Source organism: Xiphias gladius, chromosome 3, assembly GCF_016859285.1.
Source record: "Xiphias gladius isolate SHS-SW01 ecotype Sanya breed wild chromosome 3, ASM1685928v1, whole genome shotgun sequence".
Lineage (NCBI taxonomy): Eukaryota > Metazoa > Chordata > Actinopteri > Istiophoriformes > Xiphiidae > Xiphias > Xiphias gladius.
In genome coordinates, this window is record NC_053402.1 from 5306417 (window position 1) to 5334030 (window position 27614).

The window sequence follows — 27614 nt, forward strand, 5'->3', positions numbered from 1 at the left end:
AGCGTAGGATTTTTACATTTATCTTTCACTTCAGGCCAAAGTTTGACTTTCATGTGCAGACAGTGAGGATGTTTGATATATGGGGGAGGAGGACTAAGAATCTGACAAACCGGACGTAATAGTGTACAACTACCTCCAGAGGGTGACAGTAAAGCAACGTTCAACATCATAGAAGAAGAAGAAGAAGAAGAAGAAGAAGAAGAAGAAGAAGAAGAAGAAGAAGAAGAAGAAGAAGAAGAAGAAGAAGAAGAAGAAGAAGAAGAAGAAGAAGAAGAAGAAGAAGAAGAAGAAGAAGAAGAAGAAGAAGACTACTACTTACCCTCAACTAGTTATAACAGAGAGTTGCTAACCGATTTTTAAGACTTGACAAAACATAATTGTGAAAAGTAATCGCGAGGAGAGACACGGTAACCGCTGCCAGCGGGTCATGCAGCTCTCTAAAAGGTAATGAGCCGTAAAGCCTCGGGGTCTCGGCTGAGCGGCGCCCACAAACTGCAGCCACAGTGGAATGACTGGCAGGCCAGGTTAGTGTTGGGCTCCAGGGGAGGCTTGTTACAATAAAGCGGCGACTCTTTGGGCCTGTGTCGTGAAGCTCTATGAATTTGTGGCCGCATCGGAGGGAAATGCTTTCTGTGTGTCTTTACCATAACATTAAACACTCACAGAACGTACGTACAGTGTATTTAAAACGTAGTCTCGGCTTAGCTCGTCTCACAGAATACTCTGAGCCGAGCGTCGGCCGTTAACTAGCCGCCTCAATGGAGCGCTGAGCGAGGCGCTAACGTTAGCTCTATTGCTTCCGAGAGCTTTGATTAGCTACATGTTGGCAGCCTGCCGCTAAGTCAGTTAACGCTAATAAACAGCAAGCTATACAACACACGCTAGCAAAACGATAGTGACTTCCTGTGAACCCCAGTGATGAGCAAAGTTAGTGATTTTAAAGTAACCACAAGGTGATACATACTCTTAGTGAGCTATGGTAGTAATATGGTGGTTACGGTGTTATTTTAGCCGGGTACTTTTACTACGATACTGTCTGCACTGGCTAACGATAGCTGGCTAGCTAGCAGGGGGGAAGACGCCACCCTGCTCTAACGTTATCAACGTCCCATAGAACTTCTGGATATAGTTTTAAAACCAGTTAATAGAAATGTATGACGGCGTTGGTTTTGTAACTGTTTGAGCTCATAACAAATAATCGCAAAAGCCGATACAGCAGTTATTGAAGCAGTAAAGTCCAGAGTTAGCATCACATGTGTTAACGGTGCTCATTTCATGACATTTGTAACATCAGATGTACAATAATCCTTTTTAGTGGGGCAACTGCCCCAAGGTCGCTGTGTTAGTGGCAGTTAGTTTGTGGAAATCGGATAAATTGAAAATTAGTTAGGTAACATGCACCACTAGCGCACAATTTCAACTGAATTGTTAAGACCCTTATGGTGGCCCTTTCATCTTTACAAAACCTGGAGGCCCTGTCTTGATACAGGGGCCCTGTGTCAAAATCTAGTAAAAATACTTTTGTTATTTGAGTTGACATTATATCCTTACAGTGTACATATCCTTTTAATATATTTGATTGCAATCAAAGTGCCAAGGTGTCAATGATCACACTCTTAATTGGGGATGTGAGCCCCTGAAGTTGGTTCAGCCAGCCCTGCATAACAGCTCTTCCCAAACAATTCGAAAATAATCTTGAACAAGGGCCTGAACCTTACAGGTCTACAGTTAAACAGAATGTCAGGGCCAGCAGACAGATTTGTAATTTTAAACAGTATCACCAAAAGGGGGCTTCATCAAGTTTCCCTCAGCCACCATGCCAACCCTATGTTGACCTTTTCCATTTTGACTGACTACTTGGTGGGAGCAGGCACTGGAGGCGACATCCACTGAGTTTACATTAAGTACTAGGTACACTTATTTGTTTACAAAGGGGGCGGCCTAAGTCAATGTAAAAGTGGAATCAATGTAAAGTAAAAAGATCCCACACACTATCCAAACCTAGCAGGAATGTTAAAGCAGTATATTAACAAATAGAATGTGCTTGGATCTGGCTTGGCTCTCCCTCTGTTTACAAACAAAAAGGCAGTGGTGACCTGCTTAGGAAGCAGCAACAACCTGTACATCAGTTAGGCTTTCTACAAGGGAGAAACCATCCCAGTAAGCTTAGTTTTCTACAGAAAACTTTAATACAGGAAACGTGACAAGAAAAATGTGTCCATTATGCTAGGGTTTTTTACCTTCATGTTGGGACATGAATGTAGAAATATGTGCCACATTTTTTGGAGTCCAATTTTAGCTACTGGCTGACAACTGTCTCTATATACAATAGCTGACCACCCCAGCCAGGCTACATTCTATGTAGTCTTTTTTGACATGAACAATATCAACATATAACTCACGGATAGTCATTGTCATATGGTTCAATGTGATTCGTTATTACCAGTCAAGCGCAATAATGGGCAGAGAATCCAAGTTTAACTACAGACATTTGAACTCTGAACTGTTCTGCCTTCTGGCAGTGTAGTAATTTGCCGGGCTATTTGACATTGAATAAATGTAGTATGTACTGCTTTTTGAAAAAGACAGAACTGCTATTTTAGGACAGAGGTTTTACTACATTCTTTTTTCACTGTCCACACCAATCCATGTGCACAGCATTGGCTTACTTTGTATTACTTTCATCTGCATTACATTGTTCAGATGATGCTGCTCCTGTACTAGTACTTTGCCTTGGTTTCTGTGCTGATTTGCACATGTGCAATCGAATGTATTCCAGTGTACTCTGTTATGGCTGAGCTCTTGCTCTTGCATTGCTTTGATTTCGATATCCAGACGTGTTCAGCTGAAAACTGGAAGCTATATTAATATTTTGACGCAGTTGTTTTGGCTTAACTGCTAGTGTTTTTTTAAATGCCAAACCACAAAAGTTTTTGCCATGTGCTACCACTGATTTTACAGCCAGCACCATACACTGTGTTTTACAGTCTGGCACTTTCTTTTGCAGTTTTGGTCATTTAGTATATTCAGTTATAATAACTTTACCTACTAACACATTGAGGATTGAGAGTGTTGTTTTCAGTTTCAGTAGAGTCAAAATGGGGTAAACAACATGAGGGATCAGAGTTTTTGAACAAATCTTCACTTCAGCCACATTATCTTTTGTCTTTTATATAGAGGCAACAAAATAACAAATTAACAGTAAGTTGGTGCCCAGACTGTCATGCAGTGGATGATTATAATGGGCATTTCAGGTGGCTTCCCTTTTCATTTTTAGTTGCAAAAACATTTTGTAGGTGATTAAAGGGGATTAAACAAGAAATTAGTATCTGGTTATCTGACTGCTCATGTTTCCTCAGAGGACTCCATGGTAAAACTATGAACTGGTGTCAGTGTACACAGATCTCTGCAGTGAAGCTGGTCAAGGTAGTCAAAATCAATTCATATAAGAATTGCGATTCTTATCTTTAAATCTATTCACAGATTCCAAAAATTATTTTTTGTACATTCTTAGTTATATCATGGTTTTACCTGGTAAAGTGCACAACCCAAACGGGGCACAGTGCACACATAATAGTCCTCCAGTTTGTTTTCAGTGAGAGAAAGTGTTTGGGTTTGTTTTGAATTTTATAATGTCTCAGGGAAGACCATACAATATGAGGGTGAAGTATTTTGTGAATACTTTACATGCCATCATCCAGAGACGACTGTTTGTGGAGTAGCGCACCGGCCAACAAAGGCGTACTGCATCACTGTACAAAGCTTATAGTCTATTCTATGTGGGTGAAGAAAGTAACTCAGTCCACTCTCTGTTTCATTACAAAGCCATGCACCCCTACAGAATTTTGATTAATGATGGGCTTTCGATGGAACTTCTTGACAAAAGTACCAAGACATCCAGTACACTTTCAGTTCATTATTCTCATACAGGCAGAAGGCTTTAATGTGCTTGCAAATGATTGCAGTTACATATTTCAAATTAAAAAGCTGCATACTCCACCATGTTTCCCTGCTACACTTCTCAAAAAAATTGAAGGAACACATATCACAACTAATCACATCTCAGTGGGGAAAAAAAAAATCATGCTGGATATCTATACTGATATGGACTGGGTAATGTTATAGGAACGAAAGGATGCCACATCGTTTGGTGGAAATGAAAATGATCAACCTACAGAGAGCTGAATTCAAAGACACCCTGAAAATCAAAGTGAAAAAATTATGCGGCAGGATAGTTCATTTTGCTGAAATTCCATTGCAGCATCTCAAAATGGTACTCAGTACTTTGTATTGCCCCCACGTGCTTGTATGCATGCCTGACAATGTCGGGGCATGCTCCTAATGAGACGACGGATGGTGTCCTGGGGTATCTCCTCCTAGATCTGGACCAGGGCATCACTGAGCTCCTGGACAGTATGAGGTGCAACCTGGCGGCATCGGATGGACCGAAACATAATGTCCCAGAGGTGGGGTATTGGATTTAGGTCAGGCGAGTGTGGGGGCCAGTCAATGGTATCAATTCCTTCATCTTCCAGGAACTGCCTGCATACTCCTTCCACATGAGGCATTGTTGTGCAACAGGAGAAACCCAGGACCCACTGCACCAGCATCTCGATACCTGTCTAGTCTAGCCTGTAGAAGTCTGTGCGTACCTCCATGGATATGCCTCCCCAGACCATCACTGACCCACCACAAAATCCTGAACGATGTTACAGGCAGCATAACGTTCTCCACAGCTTCTCCAGACCCTATCACGTCTGTCACATGTGCTCAGGGTGAACCTGCTCTCATTGTGAAAAGCACAGGGCACCAGTGGCGGACCTGCCAATTCTGGTGTTCTATGGCAAATGCCAATCAAGCTCCACGGTGCCGGGCAGTGAGTACAGGGCCCACTAGAGGATGTTGGGCCCTCAGGCCACCTTCATGAAGTCTGTTTCTGATTGTTTGGTCAGAGACGTTCACACCAGTTGCCTGCTGGAGGTCATTTTGTAGGGCTCTGGCAGTGCTCATCCTGTACCTCTTTGCACAAAGGAGCAGATACCGGTCCTGCTGATGGGTTAAGGACCTTCTACGGCCCTGTCCAGCTCTCCTAGAGTAACTGCCTGTCTCCTGGAATCTCCTCCATGCTTTTGAGACTGTGCTGGGAGACACAGCACACCTTCTGGCAATGGCACGTATTGATGTGCCATCCTGGAGGAGTCTGACTGCATGTGCAACCTCAGTAGGGTCCAGGTATCGCCTCATGCTACCAGTAGTGACACTGGCCCTAGCCAAATGCAAAACTAGTGAAAAACATTCAGAAAAGATGTGGAGGGAAAAAATGTTAGTGGCCTCCACCTGGAAAACCGTTCCTGTTTTGGGGGTCGTCTCATTGTTGCCCCTCTAGTGCACCTGTTGTTAATTTCATTAACACCAAAGCAGCTGAAACGGAGTAACAACCCCCTCTGCTACTTAACTGACCAGATCAATATCCCAGAAGTTTAATTGATTTGATGCGATACTCTGATTTAAAAAGTGTTGTTTTAATTTTTTTGAGCACTGTATATTTGCTTGGCCAGACATCAGGATCATTTAGCTTAACTGCCAGTTTCATAATGCCACTGAATAGAATTGAGAATAGATTCTGAATTAAATCATAAAGTATCAAGAATCCACATTGAATCATGAGATTCTCAAAGTTTCCCACCCTTTTCAGTTGTTGAGTTAATATTATTATAACCGATAAGATGGTACCCTTAACACCAAATGCAATGTGAAACCCTGCAGTAACTTCAGTTACAGGATTTAACTTTGTGTGTGTGTGTGTGTGTATTCAGAGTTGACAGTGTGTCATCCAGCCAGGGCGGAGTGAAGTCCAGAGAGCTTGGTTCAGGAGCGTTGTACGACGTGTTGCCCTCCAGCTGCCCTGAACAGCCAGCGGTGCCCAGCAATGCCTACACTGCTGCAGATACACACCAGAAAGAGGGTGAGGTCTCTGCTAGCACCTACAAAATCAATATCTAAAATAACTTAATTGATTATAATAACATGATTAAGGTTGCCAGAGCTACCTACCTTTCTAACCTTTTTTCAAATAGTTGACATGATCCCAAGATCCTGTTTGACACCATCAGTAACATCGTCTCCCCTACATCACATTCTGTTCCAATTTCTTTAGTCGATGAGTGCAACACATTTTTCTCCTCCTTTGTAGGTAAGATAAGGAAAAACGAGCAAACATCATCCCCTCCTCTCCCCCCATTACCTTGCCCTTGTCGGCCAACAATCCTGGAGAGTTTTTCTCCAAATTCAGTACAAGAACTCAGTAATCTGTTCAGTTACATGAAAACCTTATCATGTCCATTTGTTATTTTATCCACTACTTTGTTTAAAAAATATTTTGCTCCCTTGGTCCATATGTGTTCTCTATCAATAATTCATTGACATCTGGTCATGTCCCAGCTGATTTCAAACAAGCTGCTGTTCAGCAATTTGTCAAAAGAACAAATCTGGACCCTTCCTTGCCCCAGAACTACAGGCCCATTACCAAGTTACCTTTTTAGCTAAGGTCCTAGAAAAAGTGGCTAAACATCCAACAAATGGCTTAGATGAGCACAACACTTTTGACAAGTTTCAGGTTGGTTTCTTGTCAGCTGCATTCAACAGAAAGAGCTCTTCTCAGAGTCTCCATCAAAATTTTAATGCAGGCCGATGCATGAGAATGTTGTGCCTCAGATGGCTTTATCTTGAAGGTGATGGAAAGTCTTTGGTCTCTATCCTCTTCTGTTAAACCTGCTCTCCCTAATCTAGCTGTTTCTTTGGACCAGTCTTTCAGTCATGACCAGCATGTAAAATTGTTTGGTTCGCCCCCGTTCTAACAGCTGAGAAACATTGCTAAATTCAGGCCCATTATGTCCTTAGCTGAGTTGGAGATGATTATAAATGAGTTCATTTCCTCCAGGCTCGATTTTACTGTAATTCCCTTTTCACCTGTTTTAGCATGTAATCCCTGTACGGCTTACAACTGGTCAAAAATGCTGCAGGCAAGCTTCTGACCAAGTCCTTTAAAACGTCTCATGTAACACCAAATCTGATTTATTTACAATGGCTTCTCATCAAATTCAGAATACAGTTCAAGATTATTGTAATCACATTCAGAGCCGTGCATGGGCAGGCACTTGCCTACATTAAAGACCTACGGCAGCCATATAATACCAGTAGAATTGGTTGTTCATCGCTCCAGGCTCAAGACAAAAGGAGACTGTGCTTATTTAGTCTTAGAGGTCTTAAAGGGCATTAAAAGCCATACATTAGTTATGTTTTGCATAAAATGTTTATGTATTTGATTGTGGGCTACTGAGATATCTAAACTAAAAGTGGGATTGTTGTAACTGTGGATTGTGCTGCAAAGGGCTGTTTATCCTCTTCTTTGGAGTTTCAGCCAGCACTATCAGGCTCTGTTCAGACCTTTCATGAACATGCGTCTTGGGTGATCAGATCAAAAGTGGATAGCTCTAAGTAGGTCAGTTCACACCTGGCATTAAAATGTGTCTCCACATGAGTCTCAAGTGATCAATTGTGATCGGATTTCACTTCTCAGCTCTATATGCAAATAAACACGTACATGATTTCCGTTTGCTAAGACCAAATGCGTTGTTGTTTTTAACCGGTGGGAGGCAGCAATGCACTTCCTGCGCCTAGTCTGCCAGAAATTAAAAGAAGAAGAAGAAGAAATCAAAAACATACAGACTACTGGGTCTATTCCAGGCAAACCAATTCGTCCAAGATGTTTTATGCACTCGTTATATATCTCTATGGGCTTCTCCGAATTTTCACACGTCAAGGGCAAAGTCAGCTTACACGATCTGTATGACATGTATTTGTTTGGAAATGACTGCATACATTTGCGTACGCAGGGGATGTGAGTTGAGTAGGCAGCCCTTCAATGTGGCCCAGCACACATTTGCTTTCACAATTCTAAAAGAATGTTACCTTAGACCACCTCCGAATGTGGTTTTGGAATTGGCTCTCGAATGCGTCCTCAATGCGTCTCGGGAGCATTCATAACTGTACTTAGAGCTGTCCCCTTGTGATTGGATCGCCTGAGAGACATATTAATACTAGGTCTGAACAGGGCCTCAGACCTGCAGCAAACAGTGTCACTACTGCTGCTACAGTAGTGGTACAGTAGTACCCCTACAAAGCTCATCAACTCATATGTGGGCTGCTGTGACTCGGGAGGTAGAGCAGGTCTCCACTTACCCGGAAGGTCGGCGGCTCGATCCCTGGCTCCTTCATTCCGCATGTTATAGTGTCCCCAGGCAAGATATTGAACCCCAAATTGCCCCTGATGTATCATTGGTGTGTGAGTATGTGCGTGTGTGTGTGTGTGTGTAGAAAGTGCAGTATGTATAGAAAAGGGCGCTGTATGAGTGTGTGTGAATGGGTGAATGTGGCAGTAGTGTAAAGCGCTTTGAGTGGTCGATAAGACTAGAAAAGCGCTATATAAGTGCAGTCTATTTACCATCCATTCATAATGGGTAAGTGTCAGTTTTAGCAAAAACTGAAGTGAACTTGAAATGAATTAATCATTTTTCATTGGTTAATCATCAATTCATTTTCTGCTGGTTATCTGGCTCCTGGTTGTGTTAATTAAATTAAATTTACAGCTGGCCAGTACTGAAAAAATGTAGTATTAAAAAAAAGTAATCCTTTGCTATATTGACTATACTTGTTTTCCATCATACTTTAATGCTATGACCCTGAAACAGGTATTGCATTATATATGTGATATTAAAAAAAGTCCTCAAAAATTCTTAAATTTGGAGAACCTGCAGAAACCCTGTTTTAAAAGGTACTGTTAATGGAACAATCCCCCTAGATCACTTTAACAACAGCAATGTAACTGGCTTACTTGTGCCTTACCTTCTTGCCCCCACTTGTTACAGTGAATCTACTAATAAATTCTCATCAGTTTCATTATTTATTTGTTAGGCTAACAAACGTATGCAGTTTATATGGTATATGTAGTGTGTTTTGCCTGGAAATATAGTGTTAAATATAGTGGTCATATTACTAATTTGGTTGTCCAAGGCTTCATTTTACATCTTTTGCCCATAACCATTCACAGTGCCTCCTGGTTTAATAAACTAAGTATAATTTTTTTTTGTCCATAAGACATGATAATTGAGATAAATTACAGCCCTCTTAACCAGGCAGAACCAGATCTGCATTTTCTCTGTGTTTTGAACTTGGTCAAATGCTGTAGCATTTAGGTTAATCTGATGGTATTCACTTCTATCTTGAGCTATGTTAAAAGTGTAACAAGTTACAGGTCCAACCTAGTATGAGTGCTGTGCTGTGATTTGGGTACGTGAAAGTGAATGGGCCGATTATTTAGACATGAGACCAGAAATGCAATGTTGCCTTCACATTATACGTGCAGGCAAAGAAATTTAATTGTTTTACCAGTATATGCATCTGTAGATGCAGAGGTTGAACAGTCATTCTCACCTGTGAAAAACTGCTCAACTGAAAAAGTTTTTTTTCTAACTTTTTTAAAATTTCAAACATGCATGAAACAAAAGTTGCTCCTCTTTGCTTTGTGGGTCAGACATGCTTATGTCTACTAAGTCTTTCTGTGTAAGTGGTTTAATCCAACATGGTTTGTGTCCTTTAGGTGGATATGAAGCTGGTCAAGGTGTCTGTGATACTACGTTTGGTTGGAAGTCGCTGGGGCAAGAGTTGAGGCCCAATGATGTGACAGTGGATTTGACTCCTTTTCAGCATGGAAACCGTGCTTTAGCTTCAAAGGAAATGAGGAAATCTCAGGGTAAGCTCTCTGACAACTGTCCAGTATTCTAAGGCATGATTTGCTGACAAGAGCACAAAACATGTTCATAGGATTTAGTTGGAAAAGATTAATCTTACTCTCGAGCTGTTCTTACTGACAAACTACAGTCATTTGTTTGTAACAGTTTGGGCTGCAGCTCTCTAATCAAGGTAACTAATGTGTGACATAATGGACTTTAAATACAAGCTGGCACCTGTGGAATGACAGTACAAACAAAAGGATATGTCATGGAGTAGGACTTTTTTTAATGCTGGGCTAAAGTTTAATGCCACAATTGAAATATTTCAAGATTTGATAACAGTGGAACCTGAAGAATCATCAGATTTTCACGTATGGCGTAATTAGAGATTCAAATTCAGTGGTAAACCACTTAGATAAAAACATGGAAATCTAAGGGCATTAAAACTTTACAAGACTTAACAAATCCAGACAATGGCATATTAAGCACATTGCCAAGATCCAAAACATATATATTATTTACAAAGATTTTGTGATATATCTGCAAATAAGATCCCAGTTAACAAACTACTTAGGAGAAAGTAATCATAACCAGGTTGAAAGAAAGAAAGAGGCTAAATTGGAGTGGTGAGGCACGAAGATAAAATTAAATCAAAATTGTATAACTTGATAAATTATGCATCAAACAACAACTGCAAATTCATTCAAAGAAATTTGGAAACTGACTTGCGCAAACCCCTTAAAAATAATAATAACGATGAGGAATACATCTGGAGGACACTACAGTTTAAAGTTTGTGAAGAATAAAATGATCAAATATAATTTTATTTATAGAATCTACTTTGCTCCTATTAAAATGTATTACAAGGGCACCTTCTTCAACGTGGTTTGGTCGAGCCCAAAGATAAGTTTTTTTGTAAAAATGTCACCAAGTCCTGGGGTAAGATTATAGGACAGACTGTCCCTTGTGAACAATTGTTGTGTCTCCCATATTATGACAAAAGCTTATGAGTGGCTCATGCGATGCTAAACACTAATAATGATAAGCATTTTGAATGTGCACATGGCAGCATTTGAGGGTACAGAGAATTAGTAGAATGAGAGTGTTAGTGTGTTATTACTGACATGCAACATTGTTGTTGCAGACAGGGGGGGGACTCACTCAGAGGAGTCTCGGCTGGCCAACCTCCTGCGCCGAGTCTCCAGGGAGGATGATCGCGACCGCAGGCTGGCCACCCTCAAACAGCTGAAGGAATTCATCAGCCAAGGAGAAAGCAAAGTGGTCAGTTAGAATGTATATAGATTGTCTTCCTGTTGGCTTCCCACAAACCATCTTCATTACAGAAATAAGACCTAGTGAAAATTGTTCTTCTTTTTTCTCAGAGGATTCACATTTTGGAGTTTAAGTGTTCAGGTGTGTCAGCTGGTCAAGTCATTGTGGTCATGTACACTGTAACTGACCAGCTGCCTCAGACTGTATTAAACAAAATTTTCTGGCCATCATAGTCAATTCCCATTCAGGCTATGGTACCTGCCTCTGTTTGGCTCAGCATTTAAATATCACTCAGTAAGACGCATATCGTTGATATGTGAAACACACAGCCAGCCATTCATTCATAATGATGGAACTGTGAGATGGGAATTTCTTTTTTTATAAAGCTGAAAGTAAAATAACATTCACATCCACTACAGACATGGCTTTATACCAAGTCATTGTTACGAATATCTGTCAGTTGCAAATTCTTAGGCGTGATGTTAATGATCAGTCATAGAAAATTTACACATTTTGTTTAGTCCTTCAGGTTTATGGGACAGGAATTCTCAGGAATCCCATCATATTTAATATTTGGTTGGAAATTCATTTTAGTCAATGAGTGAAGTCTTTGACATACATGTATAAAAAAATCAACAGACTCTTGGAATCTTTCCTGGTGATCTGTAATGTCTCTAGTCCAGCCAGCCTCACTTTTTGTGTTCTTTCTGGGCCTAAACACATGCACAGCTGAATTTAGGGCAGGTGACTGACTTGCTAGTTAAGAGCATTACACAGGTGGGCCATGAAAATGTTGACACTCTTAGCTGTCTTGTTTTTATGTTAAAGGAAAATTGTGGTTTATTTCAAACTGGCGCATTTCCCGCAAATGTGGCTATGTTGACTCTATGGATCATGCGCTATAGAAATTTAGGACAAGCTTGGCGAGCCTCCAACAGCTTCCTGAATAAACATGATTTTTCATCAATTATTTGAAACACTATAAGTCTGACCCAATGTAAACACAGAAAGTAGCAATTTAGAACCCTGCCACCTTGCCGACTGACCTAATCTCCCTGCATTTTAATCTGTGTACACCGGTTTACTTACATGTGTTAGGCCGACTTTTCAGTGAAACTGTTACCTTCTATGTTTACCTTGGGTCAGACTGAGACAAGTGATTAATGTAAAAATCATGTTTATTTGGGAAGCTGTAGAAGGCTTGCGCAGGTTGCCCCAACATACGTTGCTTTGCGTAAGTCCTTGTTTCCCTGACTCTCTACAACTGAGGAGGTGAGTGCAAAGTTAGTATAGAGTCACAATAGCCAGTGTTGTGGTCAAAGCCAGCTTACATGATCTGTACGACTTGTATTTGTTTGCGAATGAGTACGTACATCCGCTTACACGGAGGATGTCAGTTGAGTGGGCAGCCCTTCAATATGGCCCAGGACACATGTGCGTTCACACTTCTAAAAGAATGTGTCTATTTTCGGCCCAGAACACCTTGGAATTTGGTCTGGGGAATTGGCTCTCGGATGCGTCCTCAATGCGTCTTGGGTGCATTCACACCTGTAATTAGAGCTGTCCACTTGTGATTGGATCACTTGACACACATGTTAATGCCAAGTCTGAACAGGGCCTCAGACCTGCAGCCAACAGTATCACTACTGCTGCATTTTATATAGTGTATAAATTGTCCTACAATGCTCATACAGTATGGATATGAACACCTTTAAATCTCATAAAGGTGAAAGTCAACATGTTTACTCCTTTTAAATGAAATGTGGTGAAATATAATCAAAGTACTGACAAACACATCACTGTGTATTATTTTCTCTCACACAGACCCTGGTCAAACAGTTGGACACTATCCTCAGCACCGTGAATGACATTTTGAATGAGAGGTAAGAGGAAGCTGTGTGCTCCAGGTTTATTGGACTCTTGACTTGTGCTACACTCAATGTCATACTAGACATACTGGAAGAAGGTGTTGTCAGTACTGGTGGAAAACACGTCAGGGAGTCCAGCTGGGTCAACAGTCCAGGGCAGTAAAAATGGAAATCACATCAATTCAAAAAACTACCTAAGAAATGTAGACCTGCTGGCCTTTTTGTCTAGGAGGCAGGTATTGTTGGGTCAATTTTCTGTCCTTCTGTCAGAACTGGGGCTTGGTCAGCAGAGTGAATTTTTCAGACCGTCTACCTGAAACATTTGTTCATGAAAAAATGATTTAATAGAAGCGCTGTCCTGTTCATGATTTTTTTGCTCTGCTCTCTAATTTGGTCTCCTTGCTGGTGTTGTTCATTTGTGTAGCAGCAAGCTGTTGTGGGAGTTGCGTCAGGATGCGGCGGCCTGCCTGGGTCTCCTCTGCACAGTTCTCAGCTACGAGGCAGAGCGCATCTTCAAGTGGCTTTTTCTCAAGTTCACTTCAAGCGGTCGTGATGAGGTGAAGCTGTTGTACCTGGTAGCAGCGCAGCGTGCATTGGAGGCTGCTGGAGAGAGGAAGGCCTTTTCTCACGTCATGCAGGTAACCATACGCAGGGGCTTCGGTTGATTTCTGTACAAATCTGGCTTTGTTTCCAGGTTCTTCATAAGGTTAGGTTCTGAGAACGCAGTCCATTTAGGATCAGCTTCCAAGTTAGATTTGTAATTCTCCAAGCCTCTCTTATTGAATTTTACCAGATTAATAGCACCAGCACAATTCCCTAAAACCCATTATGCTAATACAGAATTAGGAAGGAAACTGTGTACTGTCTGTTGCCAGGTAAGTGCCTGGTAGGTGGATGGTTTTCTGAACTGAGTGTGTTGTGTGTTTCAGCTGGTGATGAGCAACCTGCAGTCCATCCTGGAGAATGTGGACACACCAGAGCTGCTTTGTCAAAGTGTAAAGTGTATTCTTCAAGTGGCCCGCTGCTACCCACATGTCTTCAGCACCAACTTCAGGGTGAGTGTTTCAGCAGTGATTGGTATTGTTGCATATGTTTGGAGCACACAGGTCAAAGGACATGTAATTAGGCAATGATGTTGCTGCTTCCACAGGACACAGTGGACATCTTGGTGGGCTGGCACATTGACCACACACAGAAGCAGTCACTCACTCAGCAAGTCTCAGGTCAGTTGGATTTCTTATTGGCACTCAAAGATTTTCAAATTTGTGTCAGGTGTTCTGATTGCAAACTTGTAATTCATATTGACATTTGTGTTTACCACATACATTTTCCCTGCCATGAAATTTGGCAAACTTCTTGTTTATTTCTGTCTGCGGCTGGATTAATTGATTACATTAAATGTTGCATTTATTGGCACGAGGCATTTCTGTCATGTTTTTCAGTTATCTGTCTGATGTGCGTCTGACCAAGCTGTCTGGTTTTATGCTTCAAGTCTATTTTCTCCTGTTTTAGGAGAAAATAGACTTTTACCCATAACTAGTGGTTGTTTTTTGGGCTGTAAGTGCTGCCAATATACAGGTGACCTACACGGCAGAACTATGCTTGAACGCATCCTGCTGCTATGTACATTCTACATTCATTACGCTGCTTGTGTAGAGAAGGTGTTAGAGCATAACGACAGTGCAGTGCTTTTGATCTGCTACTCTGCTCTTCCTGTCTGAGTGTAGGCTGGTTACAGAGTCTGGAGCAGTTCTGGGTGGCAGACTTGACCTTCTCCACCACCCTGCTTGGGCAGTTCTTGGAGGATATGGAGGCATATGCAGAGGTAAAGTTAGTCCAGAGTCTTAAAGCATGCTGCCAAGGCCACACTGAACTTCTCTTCAGCCATGCTCTAATACCAGTTAGACTCATCAAGTATCATGAAGCTTTATTTACAGGTGTATCAAAAGTGTATTTTATTTCACAGGGTGGGACAACAAATTGTATATTTATATTGAGAAGAACCAAGGAAATACGCAGTTTTTATTATTTCCAGAGGGGAGCAAGTCCTGATTTGTCATTAAGACTGTAAACACTTGAAGATCTTAAAAAAATTTTGTTAAAACTATATTCTCTTCTCATAAAAATAAAAATGTGACAGTAAATACTGCCACATAGAACTGATGAGTGCTTTTGTCAAAGACTTGACTGAGTCTGTCCTCTGTTTAGGATCTGAGCCATGTGGTGTCAGGCGAGGTGCAGGATGAAGACATCCCCCCTCCCTCAGTATCGCTGCCCAAGCTAGCAGCCCTGCTGAGAGTTTTCAGTACAGTGGTCCGCAGCATCGGGGAGCGATTCAGTCCCTTCAGAGGACCACCCATAACTGAAGTCTATGTCACCGATGTAAGAGCCACACTAGGAGAACCTGACTGAGGGTTGAGCAGTGTTAATACTATTAAAAATACACTAAATAGTAGATCTACTTGACTCAATTAGGAAAAGGAGGAAAGCAGTATAAAAATATGTCATTGCAGAGATGTGTTGGGAAGACATGGTTATCCATAAAATAAATTTTTTTTTTTTTTTTTTTAAGTTTTTGATCCAGTACTGACACACATTTACACTGAATGAGGGATCACTTTCTAATGTGACTACAAACTGAGACACAAAAACCACATACTTTGTGGAAAATGCGTTCTGAAGTTCAGCTGAAGCTAATATGAGGCTGAGTAAGACAAATAAAGAGCGAATCTTCCAAAGTTACAGCCTTGTTAAATTCCTTTGTGTTAGAGTACCTCCTCTTCAGCTCAGCAAGAAAACAATTCCAGGAAACTCAGTCTCAATTGACTGTGGAAGATGACCATAGATGTTGTATCACAAAATACTTGAAAAATATCTGGATCTATCCTCTAAATTAGGAAATTAAAAGACGTTTTGACATAATACTTTGAGATGACTGTATCTACAGTCAGAGCCCTGAGTTGAGTTTGGAATCAGAAATATTACTTCCCAAGTGCATAACGTATTGTTTAAGGATATGTTATTGGCCAATAAGTGAGAAAATTAAATTAGTTGCAGTCCAATAATGGAATTTCAGATGATTATCACATTTAATAATGCAGAGAATTGCAGCGGACTAGGGACACAACTCAAAACCCAGTTCTCAATGATGATGACCCCCCCCCACCGGCTTTCGCTCCTCTGCTGTGTGTTGTCAGTGCCTGTTTCCATGAGACCAGGGCTGGACTACACACTCACCAAACAGAGAGCAGAATGACTTCAGAGCAGATGACATAACAGAGGGAATGAAACTGACTAGTTTATGTTTCAAATTTACAATGACAATGCTAGTTGTCCAAAGTGCAATCAAATGCAACGTCTTTGACCACTCTGCCTGCAGTAACTTACCTCACTGCCCCCTCTTATTCTGCAGCTGGTATGTTTAATCTAATTAGCCATGAATCTTAAAATTATTTTAATTCTTGAAGACTTAAAGGCTGAAATCAACCAACCTCTCTTCTCTATCATTGGAACCTTCACAGCAGTGTCTTTACATCGGCAGCAAAGGGAGGAGGACAGAGGGGAGGATAAGCCACAGGGATGTGATTCAATTAATTGTAAAAAGCTTTCAGCCTGTGTAAAGGGTGGAGTCCAAGGGCTTTAGGTAACCATTAATTAATTCAAAAGTATTTAAAGTTATTTTTATTGTTTTTTGTAGCCTATATATGCTAAGAAGATATGGTCTGATTATAATTTAGTCTAATTATTTAAAAAAAACTACGAACAAGTTTATGGAAAAATTACAATTAATATATTCTTTATTATAGTGATCGTGAAGGCACACTGAACATTGATATTGCTTAAAAAAATAAACTTGTCAATCTAAAAACCTATATTTATTTTCATCTTTACAGTTTTTCATTTGTAAGATTAAAATAATCAGCTATCTTAGTGGTGTCAGCCACAACAAATATAGTTATAGGCCATATTTGTGAATCTCTACTCCCAATCACTTGCTATTCCATTGGTTAACAGACTTGTAGCAGATATAATAAGGCTTATTGACATGTCTTCCAAAGTGCAACAAAGTTAATGAACTTTTCTGTTTTTTTTGCATGTATTGATTTGTTTATTTGCAACATTTGCTGCTGTAAAATGATCAGATGAGAAAACAGTGATTACATGAGTGGACCAATGTGGGGCAAGGGGCAGTTAAAATCTACCTTACTGCCACTTGGACATTGATAGTATGTGAATTATGTCCTAATAAAATTAAGTACATTACAATCAGTGACTTTAAATGCCACACCAGAGCTTTTATGGTGTTAGAATAATTTTTTTTCTCGCTTTTCTCTGTTTCCTAAGGTACTGAATCGGGTTCTGGCCTGTGTGACCACGGCGAAGCAGGTCCAGTTCTCTGAGGCAGTTCTTACGGCAGGGAATGAGTGTGTGGGTGTGTTGCTGGCCAGTGTGGAGCCCTGTGGTCAGCTGATGGAGGCTGTCCTAGCTTATGGCCTGGACCAGCTGGACTGCTGCCAGGCCTGTGGCACAGACTACAATATGGCAGTGCTCAGCCTTATTACTCTGGTACAGTAACTGAGTTTGATGACACTGGCTGTTTGTTTCACTTCAATCCACAAACCACTGATCCGAAATACAGTGCTTATTTCTGTCATATATTAGTGGAGCAGCCGAAACAAACCTGGTTACAGTTCTGTTACACACTGTAAGCATGATGTACCTAATGTAATGGACCTTAAGTCTTCATTGTCCAAGTGTATGCCTGTAACTTCAGATATGTTGGTGTGAAGGCATTTTACCTATATTCATGTCCAAGAAAACATCCTTGTACACTTTTCTAAGATTTCCTGCAAACCCTTACAAATTTCAGAGAGCCTCTCTAGACAGAGAAGTCCAGTAATGTACTTGACCAGCTTTACTGCTCTTTCAGACATTTTACTTTAACATTTTGTTGAAGTCATTGTTGACTCTGCATTTGCTTTCAGATTGTGGACCAGATTAACACAAAGCTGCCCGTGTTCTTTGTTGAGAAATTATTGGCACCTGACTCCCAGCTGCTGAAGCTGCGCTTCCATCGAGAGAAAGAGGTGTGTTAGTGTGGGTTGCTGTGTTTGTGTGAAAGTATAACAGGGTGACATTTTAAGTTCAAATAGACAACGGGCCATAAGTCTGTGGGTACCCAAACCTTCCAGCCATATCTGGTAGTCTCAGAGGTGTTTCCAAAAATCAAGAGTATTAATATGCTGATATAACAACTTCCACTCCCCTTGAAAGACTTCCCACCAGATCTTTGACTCTGGCTGCAGGGATTTGCTCCCATTCAGCCATAAGAGCATTGAGCCAATCAGGGTGACTGTTGCTCTTGGCAGTGGTTGAGTTTAAGTTAGGTTAAATGAAAATAAAACAATATGTCTTCAGAAGTGTTTATATTTGTGTATACGTGTGTGTTCTTGCACTCTACAGGTGATGTCAGCTGTTCACGGTGTTTACCAGGCGTTGCTGAGCCTGAAAAACATTCCAACACTGGAGGCAGCTTATAAAATGGTATTGGGTGAGATGGCATGTTCCCTGTCCAGCCTGACGTCAACCCTGGAGCCCATTGGTAGGGCCCCGGTGCCTGACAGCCCATGCACCACCATCAAGCACCCTGCATTTGCTTCCCTAACCCTACCGCTGGAGAAGGCCCAGTTCACCCTCATCTTCAACCTTAGCACCCTGACCACCATTGGCAACACCAAGAACTCTCTCATTGGGGTGAGCCACTATGCTTTTCTATACTGCTGATCAATAAATAGCACTCTGAATAATACCCTACTGGTACTGGTAAAATTATTTCTTTTACCACTAAGTGCTATGGTTGTACCAGCTACTAACAGGCCACAATATATCTAAATGCCTCGGTTGCCTCTCAAGAAAAGAATGCAGGCCTTACCTGCTGCATACATAAGGCCTGCATTCTGCCACAGTTCTATGTGGCAGTATTTTCTCTCATGAACTTGGTTATCTTTCTGCTGTCTCTTTACTTATTACCTGCAGTGTCGTTGACTCGACTGCATGGCTGGGCCAGCCTTTCTCCTGTACACTTTGGTCTTCCTCTCATTTTTGTAACTGTGCACTGACCTTGTTTTGATTTCAGTTCATTTAAGTTAATAAAGAGATTCAGGCAGAAGCTAAACCAAAACATTCCAGAGATGCATTGTCACATTGCATTGTCCATCATGGTCTCAACAAAAATGGAAAATGGCAACCAATCCAATACAAAAAAAGAAAAACATCACAAAAAAAAGAAGAAAAAAAAAGCTATCTGACTAATCACAGTTTCTTCTTTTTTTTTCTTTTTTAGGAACAAACATCTAAAATTAACTAGGATCTCAAGCTAAATATTAAGCTAAGATTCTCTCTGTCCCTGGATAGGGCATCGGCTGCGACATTGTTCTTGCCTGAAATGTGTTTGACCTTAGTGTTGTACAGCTACGACAGCAGGCAGGAAAACCAACAGCTTGTGGTCTGAGTAAGACAGTATTTTGTCACCACTGGCAACATAAACCTCAAAATGCTTCACAAGAATAACGCCTCCTGCTCAATGGATAAATATGCCTGTTTTTTAAGCTTCTTAGAATTGTATGCAACTGGTCTTTTGCTACATTGCTCACCCAACTAGAAGAGCACAGCTCTGATCCCTACATCACATGTATCCACAGCAAGAGCAAGTGGTGAGCTAAAGTTGGGAGCTTTCAGTACTGGGGTGCTGGACAAAATAGTTTTGACCTGGATTAAACTTCTAAACTTCAAGTACCAACTTAAGTGTGAAGTTCTTTGCTGAGTGTGAGCTGAAGACACATTTATCAAGTGACTTCCTCCTACTTATAGCCAAGTGTAAAAATCACTTTTAAGAGCCATATTGTAAATCTGATTTTTTTTTTTTTTTTTTTTTTTAAATCCTTAGTTTATTCAGTGGTATGTTATTCTGCAAGAACATTCCGAATAATTAACAGGGGAAATCAACAACAATCTAATATTTATAAACAGTAAATATTTGAATAGGGATGAAATAATTGATAATTGGATGAAACGAAAATAAAATTCTGCTGTAACACATTCTGCTGTGTGTAGATGAGGTACATCCGAGAAATCCGATAAGGAGAATTTAGTTCCACATTGTCAAGTGCAGAAAATGAAGATGTTTTGACACTGACTGTAAATCAAATCAGTGTCAAGTTAATACTTGTTGCTTGCAGCCTGATAAAAGGTAAAAAAGAGAAGAAAAAAGTGGTGTTACATCCTATCAAATGTTCAAATGCAAATAATATAAATGGACGATATGACCAAAAATATAACAATATATATTTTTATATTGCTTGATATTGATAATTATCACAATATACATAGTAAATACCATTAATGAGCAAGGAAACACATGTGATTGTTTGACCTCAGGTATTCACACAGTGTTTTGGTGAGTGACACTCAATGTAAATATAACTAGTTTGTTTACAAGAAAACTGCACAGGGAACCTTTTAATTTCAAGCTCAAGGGTTACATTCAGTCTAGGACTGAATCCTACATAAATCAAATAAAGGTTTGTTATGGTTCTAAACTGTCATTTATTCTTGAATCAATAACTCGATACTCCCCATAACCAACATCATTTTAAAGTTGCGCCTCAACAAAGCAACAGCAACAATGCTTTGAAATAAACATCACACACAATGTTCTACATGTTATGCTACACATATTGGCTACTGTACACTGGTACTTGAAGTCACATAATAAAAAACATATAAATTAGAAAAATGTGACTTATAAAGTGACAAACAGCGACTGGTCTGGTTCCTGTCAAAGACTCAGTAATGACTGAAAAGGCAGACAGGAGCGACTGCTGCTGGGGTTTGAGCTAACGATACTACAAAAGGTGTCATTTGCCAGGTCTGGTGCTAATGTTGCAGTTTTAGATGGAGGACTTTGTCTTCCTGTTTACTCAGGAGTATGGTTATGTTAACTTTTCACATGATGGAAAAGGTTTGGTGTTTTTCTTGTCTTCGTTGGCACAGGTCGCTGCATATTTTACAGCCTGCATTACTCTGCTCTTTATCCAGCTTTAAAAATCCAAACCAGCTACTTGTCAATCACAATGATTTTGATCTTGTGTGGCACTGCAACCATCTCCAACCTTAAATTGTTCCAGTAAAACAAGATCTTTAAGTTTTTTGTAAGTGTAAGGCATGGCAGGAATTCAGTTTCACTCATTTTCATTTTTATAGTGCATAATGAAAACATACATTACCTCAAGGCACTCTACAGAGTAATATTTTTCATCCGGTCTAGTCCTACTGCCTGTTTCCTTTACAAATCCAGATATGAGTCCCCATGTAGTCTCTTAAGATCACGATTCTGGAACGTCTTTAGGCCCTTTACTTTAAATGGCTATTTTCTCAAACAATTCAGAATATATTTCCACTGAATTTTAATTTAAAAGGTGGTAGTAGAGTCTGCAATAGCAATGAACTCCTCCTTTTTGAGCTCTCTAAGCTGTGTGAAGGTTGTCATCTCAATTCCTATCGTGAAATCTTTGAATCTGAAGCCATTATGCCACACTTACAGGTGCTGATGCACAAACACATTTGAATGCTTGTGGAATTCCTATCAGAATTAAACTGCAATCACCAAATGCATACTGCACAAACCAGCCTATAGCAAGCTACAAACAACCACAGGTATAATCCTTTACACTTCCTGAAATACAAACACTGAAACAGCCAGTGAGAGTCCTGAGCCCTGAAACCCAGGGAGAGTCGAGAATGAATTGGCTTTGTAGGTGAAATCGTAACATGCACATGACACTTTCCATATACTTGGGATACCTGTGCTGTAACCTGTTCTGAGCAGCTTTGTTCAGAGCCTGTGGTGTGGACATGATGCAGGTGGTTTCCCATAGCACAGAAACAACACAGTTGAATGTTGTGCTTACCTTAGAGATAACTGTTCACTCAAATATTAGTAATCATCTGTTCGCAAACCCCATCATCTTATCAACTATTAACCCTTTCACGGCTGAAAGATATGGGTTTCCAAACAGGCCCAAGGTAGCGCAATGTGAAGGAAAAATGGGTAAATAAATAATATTCTCATCAAAAATTTCACCACCTTAATGGAGACATGTTTTTAAGAAACAAGAACGTTGCTGTTTAGTAGCTGTGTATCTGTCACTAAGCCTAAAGGGAAACAACAGCTGCTTCACATCACATGGTTAGTGAAAAGCTTTAAAAGTGAATTAGCATCAGGATGTTTTTCATGTTTGAACTGACAGAAGATGAACTGCTGTTTCATGTGGCCATGCGTTTTCATGTTGAAATGTGTTATATCTGTTTTAGATGTGGGCATTGTCCCCCACAGTCTTCGCTCTTCTCAGTCACAATCTGATGCTGGTCCACGCTGAGTTAGCCGTCTACTACCCTGCCATCCAATATGCTGTGCTCTACACCCTGTACTCCCATTGCACCAGGTAATACACACAGTGGCATGAAAAAGTTTGGGCACCCCTGGTCAAAATTTGTGTTACTGTGAATAGCTAAGTAAAAGATTAAATTATTTCCAAAAGGCACAAAGTTATAAATGACACATTTCTTTCATGTTTTAAGCAAGAATATTATTTTATTTCCATCTTTTACAGTTTCAAAGTAATAGAAAAAGGAAAGGGGCCGGAACGAATGTTTGGGGACAGTACTTAGTAACAACCCCTTTCGCAAGTATCACAGCTAGTCTTCAAGCTAGTCTTCTAATTCTTATTTGGGGGGATATTCTCCTATTCTTCCTTGCAAAAGGCTTCTGGTTCTATGAGATTAAGAATATTATTAATACACATCGTACAATTCACATAAGGTAGAGAGGGAGATGGAGGGAGAGAGAGAGAGAACATGGGCAGGAGCACATCAACAGTTTATAACAAGAAAAATCCCATCCCAATGCCCATCCACACCATTCTCCTGGGCAAGTGTGTGGGACAAATATATGTGAGGCGTGTGTTTTTGTATCTGGAGGGAACATGGACAGAACCTAGAAAGAAAGAAGTGAACCACCAAAGCGAGTTTTATGTGTGTTGAGTTTAGAAACGGTAATAGAAGATGGAGGAAAACCAATTGGTTCCGAGAAGAAATGGCACTGGATCCATCGTCTGGCAGGGGTTTGTGTATTGCAAGGAATATGTTGAACAGTTATCTGCAAAATATGCAGCAAAACCATTGCCACAAAAGTAGTAACACAAATTTGTTTCATCATTTGAAATGCCTCCCACTACAAAATGAAGAATGCCTGAAAGTCTGCATGTTCTCATCTCCACCCACATCAAATAAAACGCCAAAGCAATTGACACAACGGGCAACAGTTTTGATAATGGAATACATGATTTATCAAGCTCTGTGAGTCTGACTTAGGCATAGAGGTTTCCTTGTTAATATGATAACAATGACACTACAAACATGCCGATGTACAGCAGCTGAAATGTAACCATGTTTACTGTCTTACTTTAGTGTGTTAGCATGCTCGCATTTCCTAATTAGCACCAAACACAAAGTACTGTTGAGTAATAGTAGTTTGACATCATGATGGCACTAGATTAAAGGTCAGAGGATTCACCACAATTATTAAAATTTATCCTGAGCATAACATAAGAGAGAGATGTAGTAAATTTCATGGCAATCCATCGAATAGTTCTTGAGATATTTCAGTCTAGATCAGAGTGGTGGACTGACTGACATTGCCAGGGCTAGTGCATAAAAGTTAGTTGCAGTCCTAGAAATACTAAGTACTTTTACCTAAAAATGACCAAAAATCAATCATGACACAAGTCAAGTTAATTTTTTTTGTTTGAAAAATCAGTTAATTTGCCTTTTTTTTTTTTTTTTCAGCACTAGGCAGATCCAGTGATTATAAACAAGTCTAATATTTTGCTGTAAAAAAAAAATAAAAAATCTATCCATGTCTCAACATATTTCACTCAAAATAATGAAATAACTTCAAACAAATGATTCTGCCATTCTTGGTGTGCTAAATAAAGGAGGCTCGAACTTCTCGTGCTCGTTTAAAAGAATTCATAACACTTGTATATCAAACATACCTAAACTCTGTCTGAACAGCACTAGTATTCTTTTGTCTGCAGAAAGATGTCCGTTTATCTGTGCAGTTGTGGTAGGGAGCCTATGTGTGCAATACCGTGGTTTGAATACATACTGTTTTGATAAATTTAACTTGGTTGTGATTTTCCCCCTTTTTGCATGCAAGTTTAAAACTGTTCCAATAGAAACAACAACAAGAGATTTAAAAATATTGAGACATAAATTGTGTATTGCGATTGCCAAAAAATATTGCAATACTATTTATTTAGATATCACCCAGCACTAGTAGTGTGTAACTTAATAAGTAAAATAAAAAAAAATACAGGCACACTACTCTTTACCCACTCCTTTATTTGATGTGGGAATGTCTGACATCAATTCCACCACAGGTGGTCTCCTTAAAGTAAAGGTAAAGAAGTGAACATACAACTCTAAGCATGGAAAGTTTGTGATGAAATGTTACATCATCTCTTGAGTAGATATTGTGATACTTATACATATTCCCAGTCTGTATCAAGATTCAAGTGTAATCAAAAAAGAATTTCCATCTGAATATTACATTAATATCAAGCTCTATTAAGTACAACAATAAGTTAAGACATTTTTTTAAAAATTATTTTCTTTGCTTGTTGTCTCCTGTATTAAGATTTAGAAAAAAAATGAACATATCAGATATCCATAGACCATATCTGTTATGTCAGAAAGTAAATACAAAGAGTGTTAACATGTTAGTGTCCTTAAACATTGATCATTGTAGTATAATTGTCCAAATTCCCACTTCCCACAGATTCTCACTCACAGATATCCACAGATCAGATGTGAGTGCACCACCTCCAGGTCTCTCCTATCAAATGAAAATGATAGGATTACACAAGTGGCCAAATTAGTTTCTGATAATGTCTAATATCAGAAGACTCATTTAAGCTCAATTGGAGATAATGATGTTTCATCATAAATTGCCTATTAAATAGAGGTGGGGTCACTTCTTCACTTTTACCTGAGGAAGACCAATGTTATATCACTCGTGTCCATATAAAGTAACAGTGGTCTGTCACTGTTTTGTTAGTAGTAGCTGCTAGCCTTGTTTGAAAGCCATACTGAGACAGTGGAAAATAGTAAGTAAGGCCAAAAATGCTTTGTCTCATCTTAGACGTAATGTGCATGAATACATAAAATAATAAATAATAAATAATAATAGTACTGCAATGAATGGATCCAAATGTAGTAAAAGTAATGATTTTTCTCTAAAAATCTATTCAAGTACAAGTAAAAAGTATACTGCATCAAAACTACTCCAACAAGTACAGGTTACTCTGAAAAGTTACTTAAGCACATGTAACTTGTTACTACCCACCTTTTGACAGCGCCATCATAGCTAGTACTGTTAGCAAAGTGTGGAAAAATGCCAACAGCATCAACATATAAAATACAATAATAATTCTCGCTTCATCTGTCTGTTAAAGTGATGGCTTGTCTTCATTCAGACACTAGTTTCTTCTATGTTAATGTTCCTAAGAGATTTATTCAGACATGACGGGATTCATGGAATGGGCTGCATTCTTGCAAGATATTTGGCAGAGAGACAGACAGAGATGTGTGTCTTGTTCTGCTTTCTGATTACCGTAATAAATGTATTATCTCAATCTTAATGTTTTATTCATAAAGAACATCAGTTTAAAGTTTAATAAACTGTAATTTTTCCACAGACTTAAGCCAAATTGAAAGTTTTATGGAAATATTACAGTGCTATCCTTGTAAGACTACCATTGTGACTTTTATATAAAAGTTACCATGATGCTTTTTTCAGACGCGATCAATGTGTTAAATTGCCATCAGATTCATGTAAAGGAGTGCATGTCTGAAAGGGGCTTTACAGGGGTAGTCAAGTGTTTTAGTATTGCACTTCCATAAAGTTGGGGCACTTGTGAAAGACTAAATCCTGCATTCTGTGGAGTGTTTCTTTAACCCCTATGTTAGTTCAAATGAGTCATTTTTGAAGCAACCCATTCTCATAGCGCTGTTTAGTAAAATCCACATAGGCTGTCGTGGTGGCTTCAAAAATATTTCTTCCCTGTATGGTTTATATGTATTCCCTGAGGAAGTCATCAAGAAACCAGACACTTTTTCCTGTATGACATGTTGTCAGAGTTTCTCCATGGTTTTAATTGGTCACATTCAAAGACAAGATTTAAGTAAATGCTCTGAATAACAGTAACATGTTAAAGCTGTTTTTGTGCGCTGTGGTTACTCTTCTTAACTGCTTCTTTGATTTCTGTATTCGTCCAGACATGATCATTTCATCTCATCCAGCCTGTCATCATCTTCACCCTCCCTGTTTGATGGCGCTGTCATCAGTACCGTGACCACAGCAACTAAGAAACATTTCAGCACACTGCTAAGCCTTCTGGGAGCTCTGCTGGTGAAGGAGCACCTCTACCCCGAAGCCAGGTTCTTTCTCTCCCTGTCTTTGACACACACAATTAAATAAGATGTTTTTCTATGATGCACAAAATGTGTCAAACACGGAAACCAAGTTATTTGCAATAAAAAAAAAAATAATGTTACTGATAGCCGGTTACATTAGTTGTCTTGAGTTGGTACATGCATACATGGCACCATTAACACTATTTTTTTAATTCTTGCAAACCTGTTTTTCACGTGTAGGCCTTCACAAAAAGCTATATATACCACTTAATTTATGTATTTGGTCTTAATCCATTTTGCAGGAAAAATAAATTAAAAATAACTGAAAATTAATTGTCCATGAGCATGAAAAAAGGGACATGACAAATGAATGTATGACAAAATGTATTTAACAAAACTACATTTTAGCAAGATACAAAGGTTACTGGATACAATTGATATGATACTTTTATGTTGGTGAGTTAGGAGGCTGCTCCTGACCTGGGCTCAGGAAATCTCTGCGCTGATGAAGAAGTCAGACACCTACTGCCCTCTCTTCTCCCTGCCCTCCTTCAACAAGTTCTGCAGGGGCCTGCTGGCTAACGGTGAGCCCAACATGTCCATCATTTCCAACAAAGAATTTTTCACCTAGTGTTTTCCACAGGCTGACAGGCCATTTTAATTGTTATTTTCAAATATATCATTTATTTATCAGAGTGCTGAATGCTTTTCCCCCTTTTTTTTCTCCTGGATAGCTCTAAATGAAGATCAAAGTATCTGCCTTCAGACCTGCCACAGTTTACAGGTCCTCTCCTCATCTCTGTCAACTGAGCTGCTGCAGAGGTGAACATCATACACACACACAAGCTTAAACTGCTCTCAGACTTTATTTAAAATTTGATCTGTAAATTAGTCGTGTGTTCTTGCTTTTTCTGTACTTTGCTGGGATAAAACTAAGATAACAGATGCCTGCTTTGTAACGCTCAAGGTGTGTGTGTGCGCTTGTGTTTGTGTGTTGTTTTTGGGGGGTGTCCATTAGGTGTATGGATGTGTGCAGAGTGCAATTGGTCCACTCAGCAGTGAGGGTGAGGCAGGCGTATGGCAAGCTGCTCAGGACAATCCCCCTCGATGTGGCTTTGAGGTAAGTCTTAATGTACCCCTGGGGGCA

The 27614-nt window shown here is 39.8% G+C and overlaps 1 protein-coding gene across 1 annotated transcript in view; it reads left to right on the forward strand.

The window, feature by feature from the left end:
• Nucleotides 1–238: 238 nt before the first annotated feature.
• The window catches only part of smg1 (SMG1 nonsense mediated mRNA decay associated PI3K related kinase), a 73788-nt gene continuing 46412 nt past the window's right edge, over nucleotides 239–27614 (forward strand). The window contains exons 1-18 of the mRNA XM_040116438.1: nucleotides 239–524; nucleotides 5817–5965; nucleotides 9659–9811; nucleotides 10936–11072; nucleotides 12888–12946; nucleotides 13356–13569; nucleotides 13861–13986; nucleotides 14082–14154; nucleotides 14659–14756; nucleotides 15140–15313; nucleotides 17276–17497; nucleotides 17917–18018; nucleotides 18395–18685; nucleotides 22304–22434; nucleotides 26330–26491; nucleotides 26933–27051; nucleotides 27202–27289; nucleotides 27486–27587. Of these exons, the coding sequence (XP_039972372.1) occupies nucleotides 448–524; nucleotides 5817–5965; nucleotides 9659–9811; nucleotides 10936–11072; nucleotides 12888–12946; nucleotides 13356–13569; nucleotides 13861–13986; nucleotides 14082–14154; nucleotides 14659–14756; nucleotides 15140–15313; nucleotides 17276–17497; nucleotides 17917–18018; nucleotides 18395–18685; nucleotides 22304–22434; nucleotides 26330–26491; nucleotides 26933–27051; nucleotides 27202–27289; nucleotides 27486–27587 (2477 nt within the window). The 5' untranslated portion in view covers nucleotides 239–447. The remainder of the gene's footprint in view (nucleotides 525–5816; nucleotides 5966–9658; nucleotides 9812–10935; nucleotides 11073–12887; nucleotides 12947–13355; nucleotides 13570–13860; nucleotides 13987–14081; nucleotides 14155–14658; nucleotides 14757–15139; nucleotides 15314–17275; nucleotides 17498–17916; nucleotides 18019–18394; nucleotides 18686–22303; nucleotides 22435–26329; nucleotides 26492–26932; nucleotides 27052–27201; nucleotides 27290–27485; nucleotides 27588–27614) is intronic.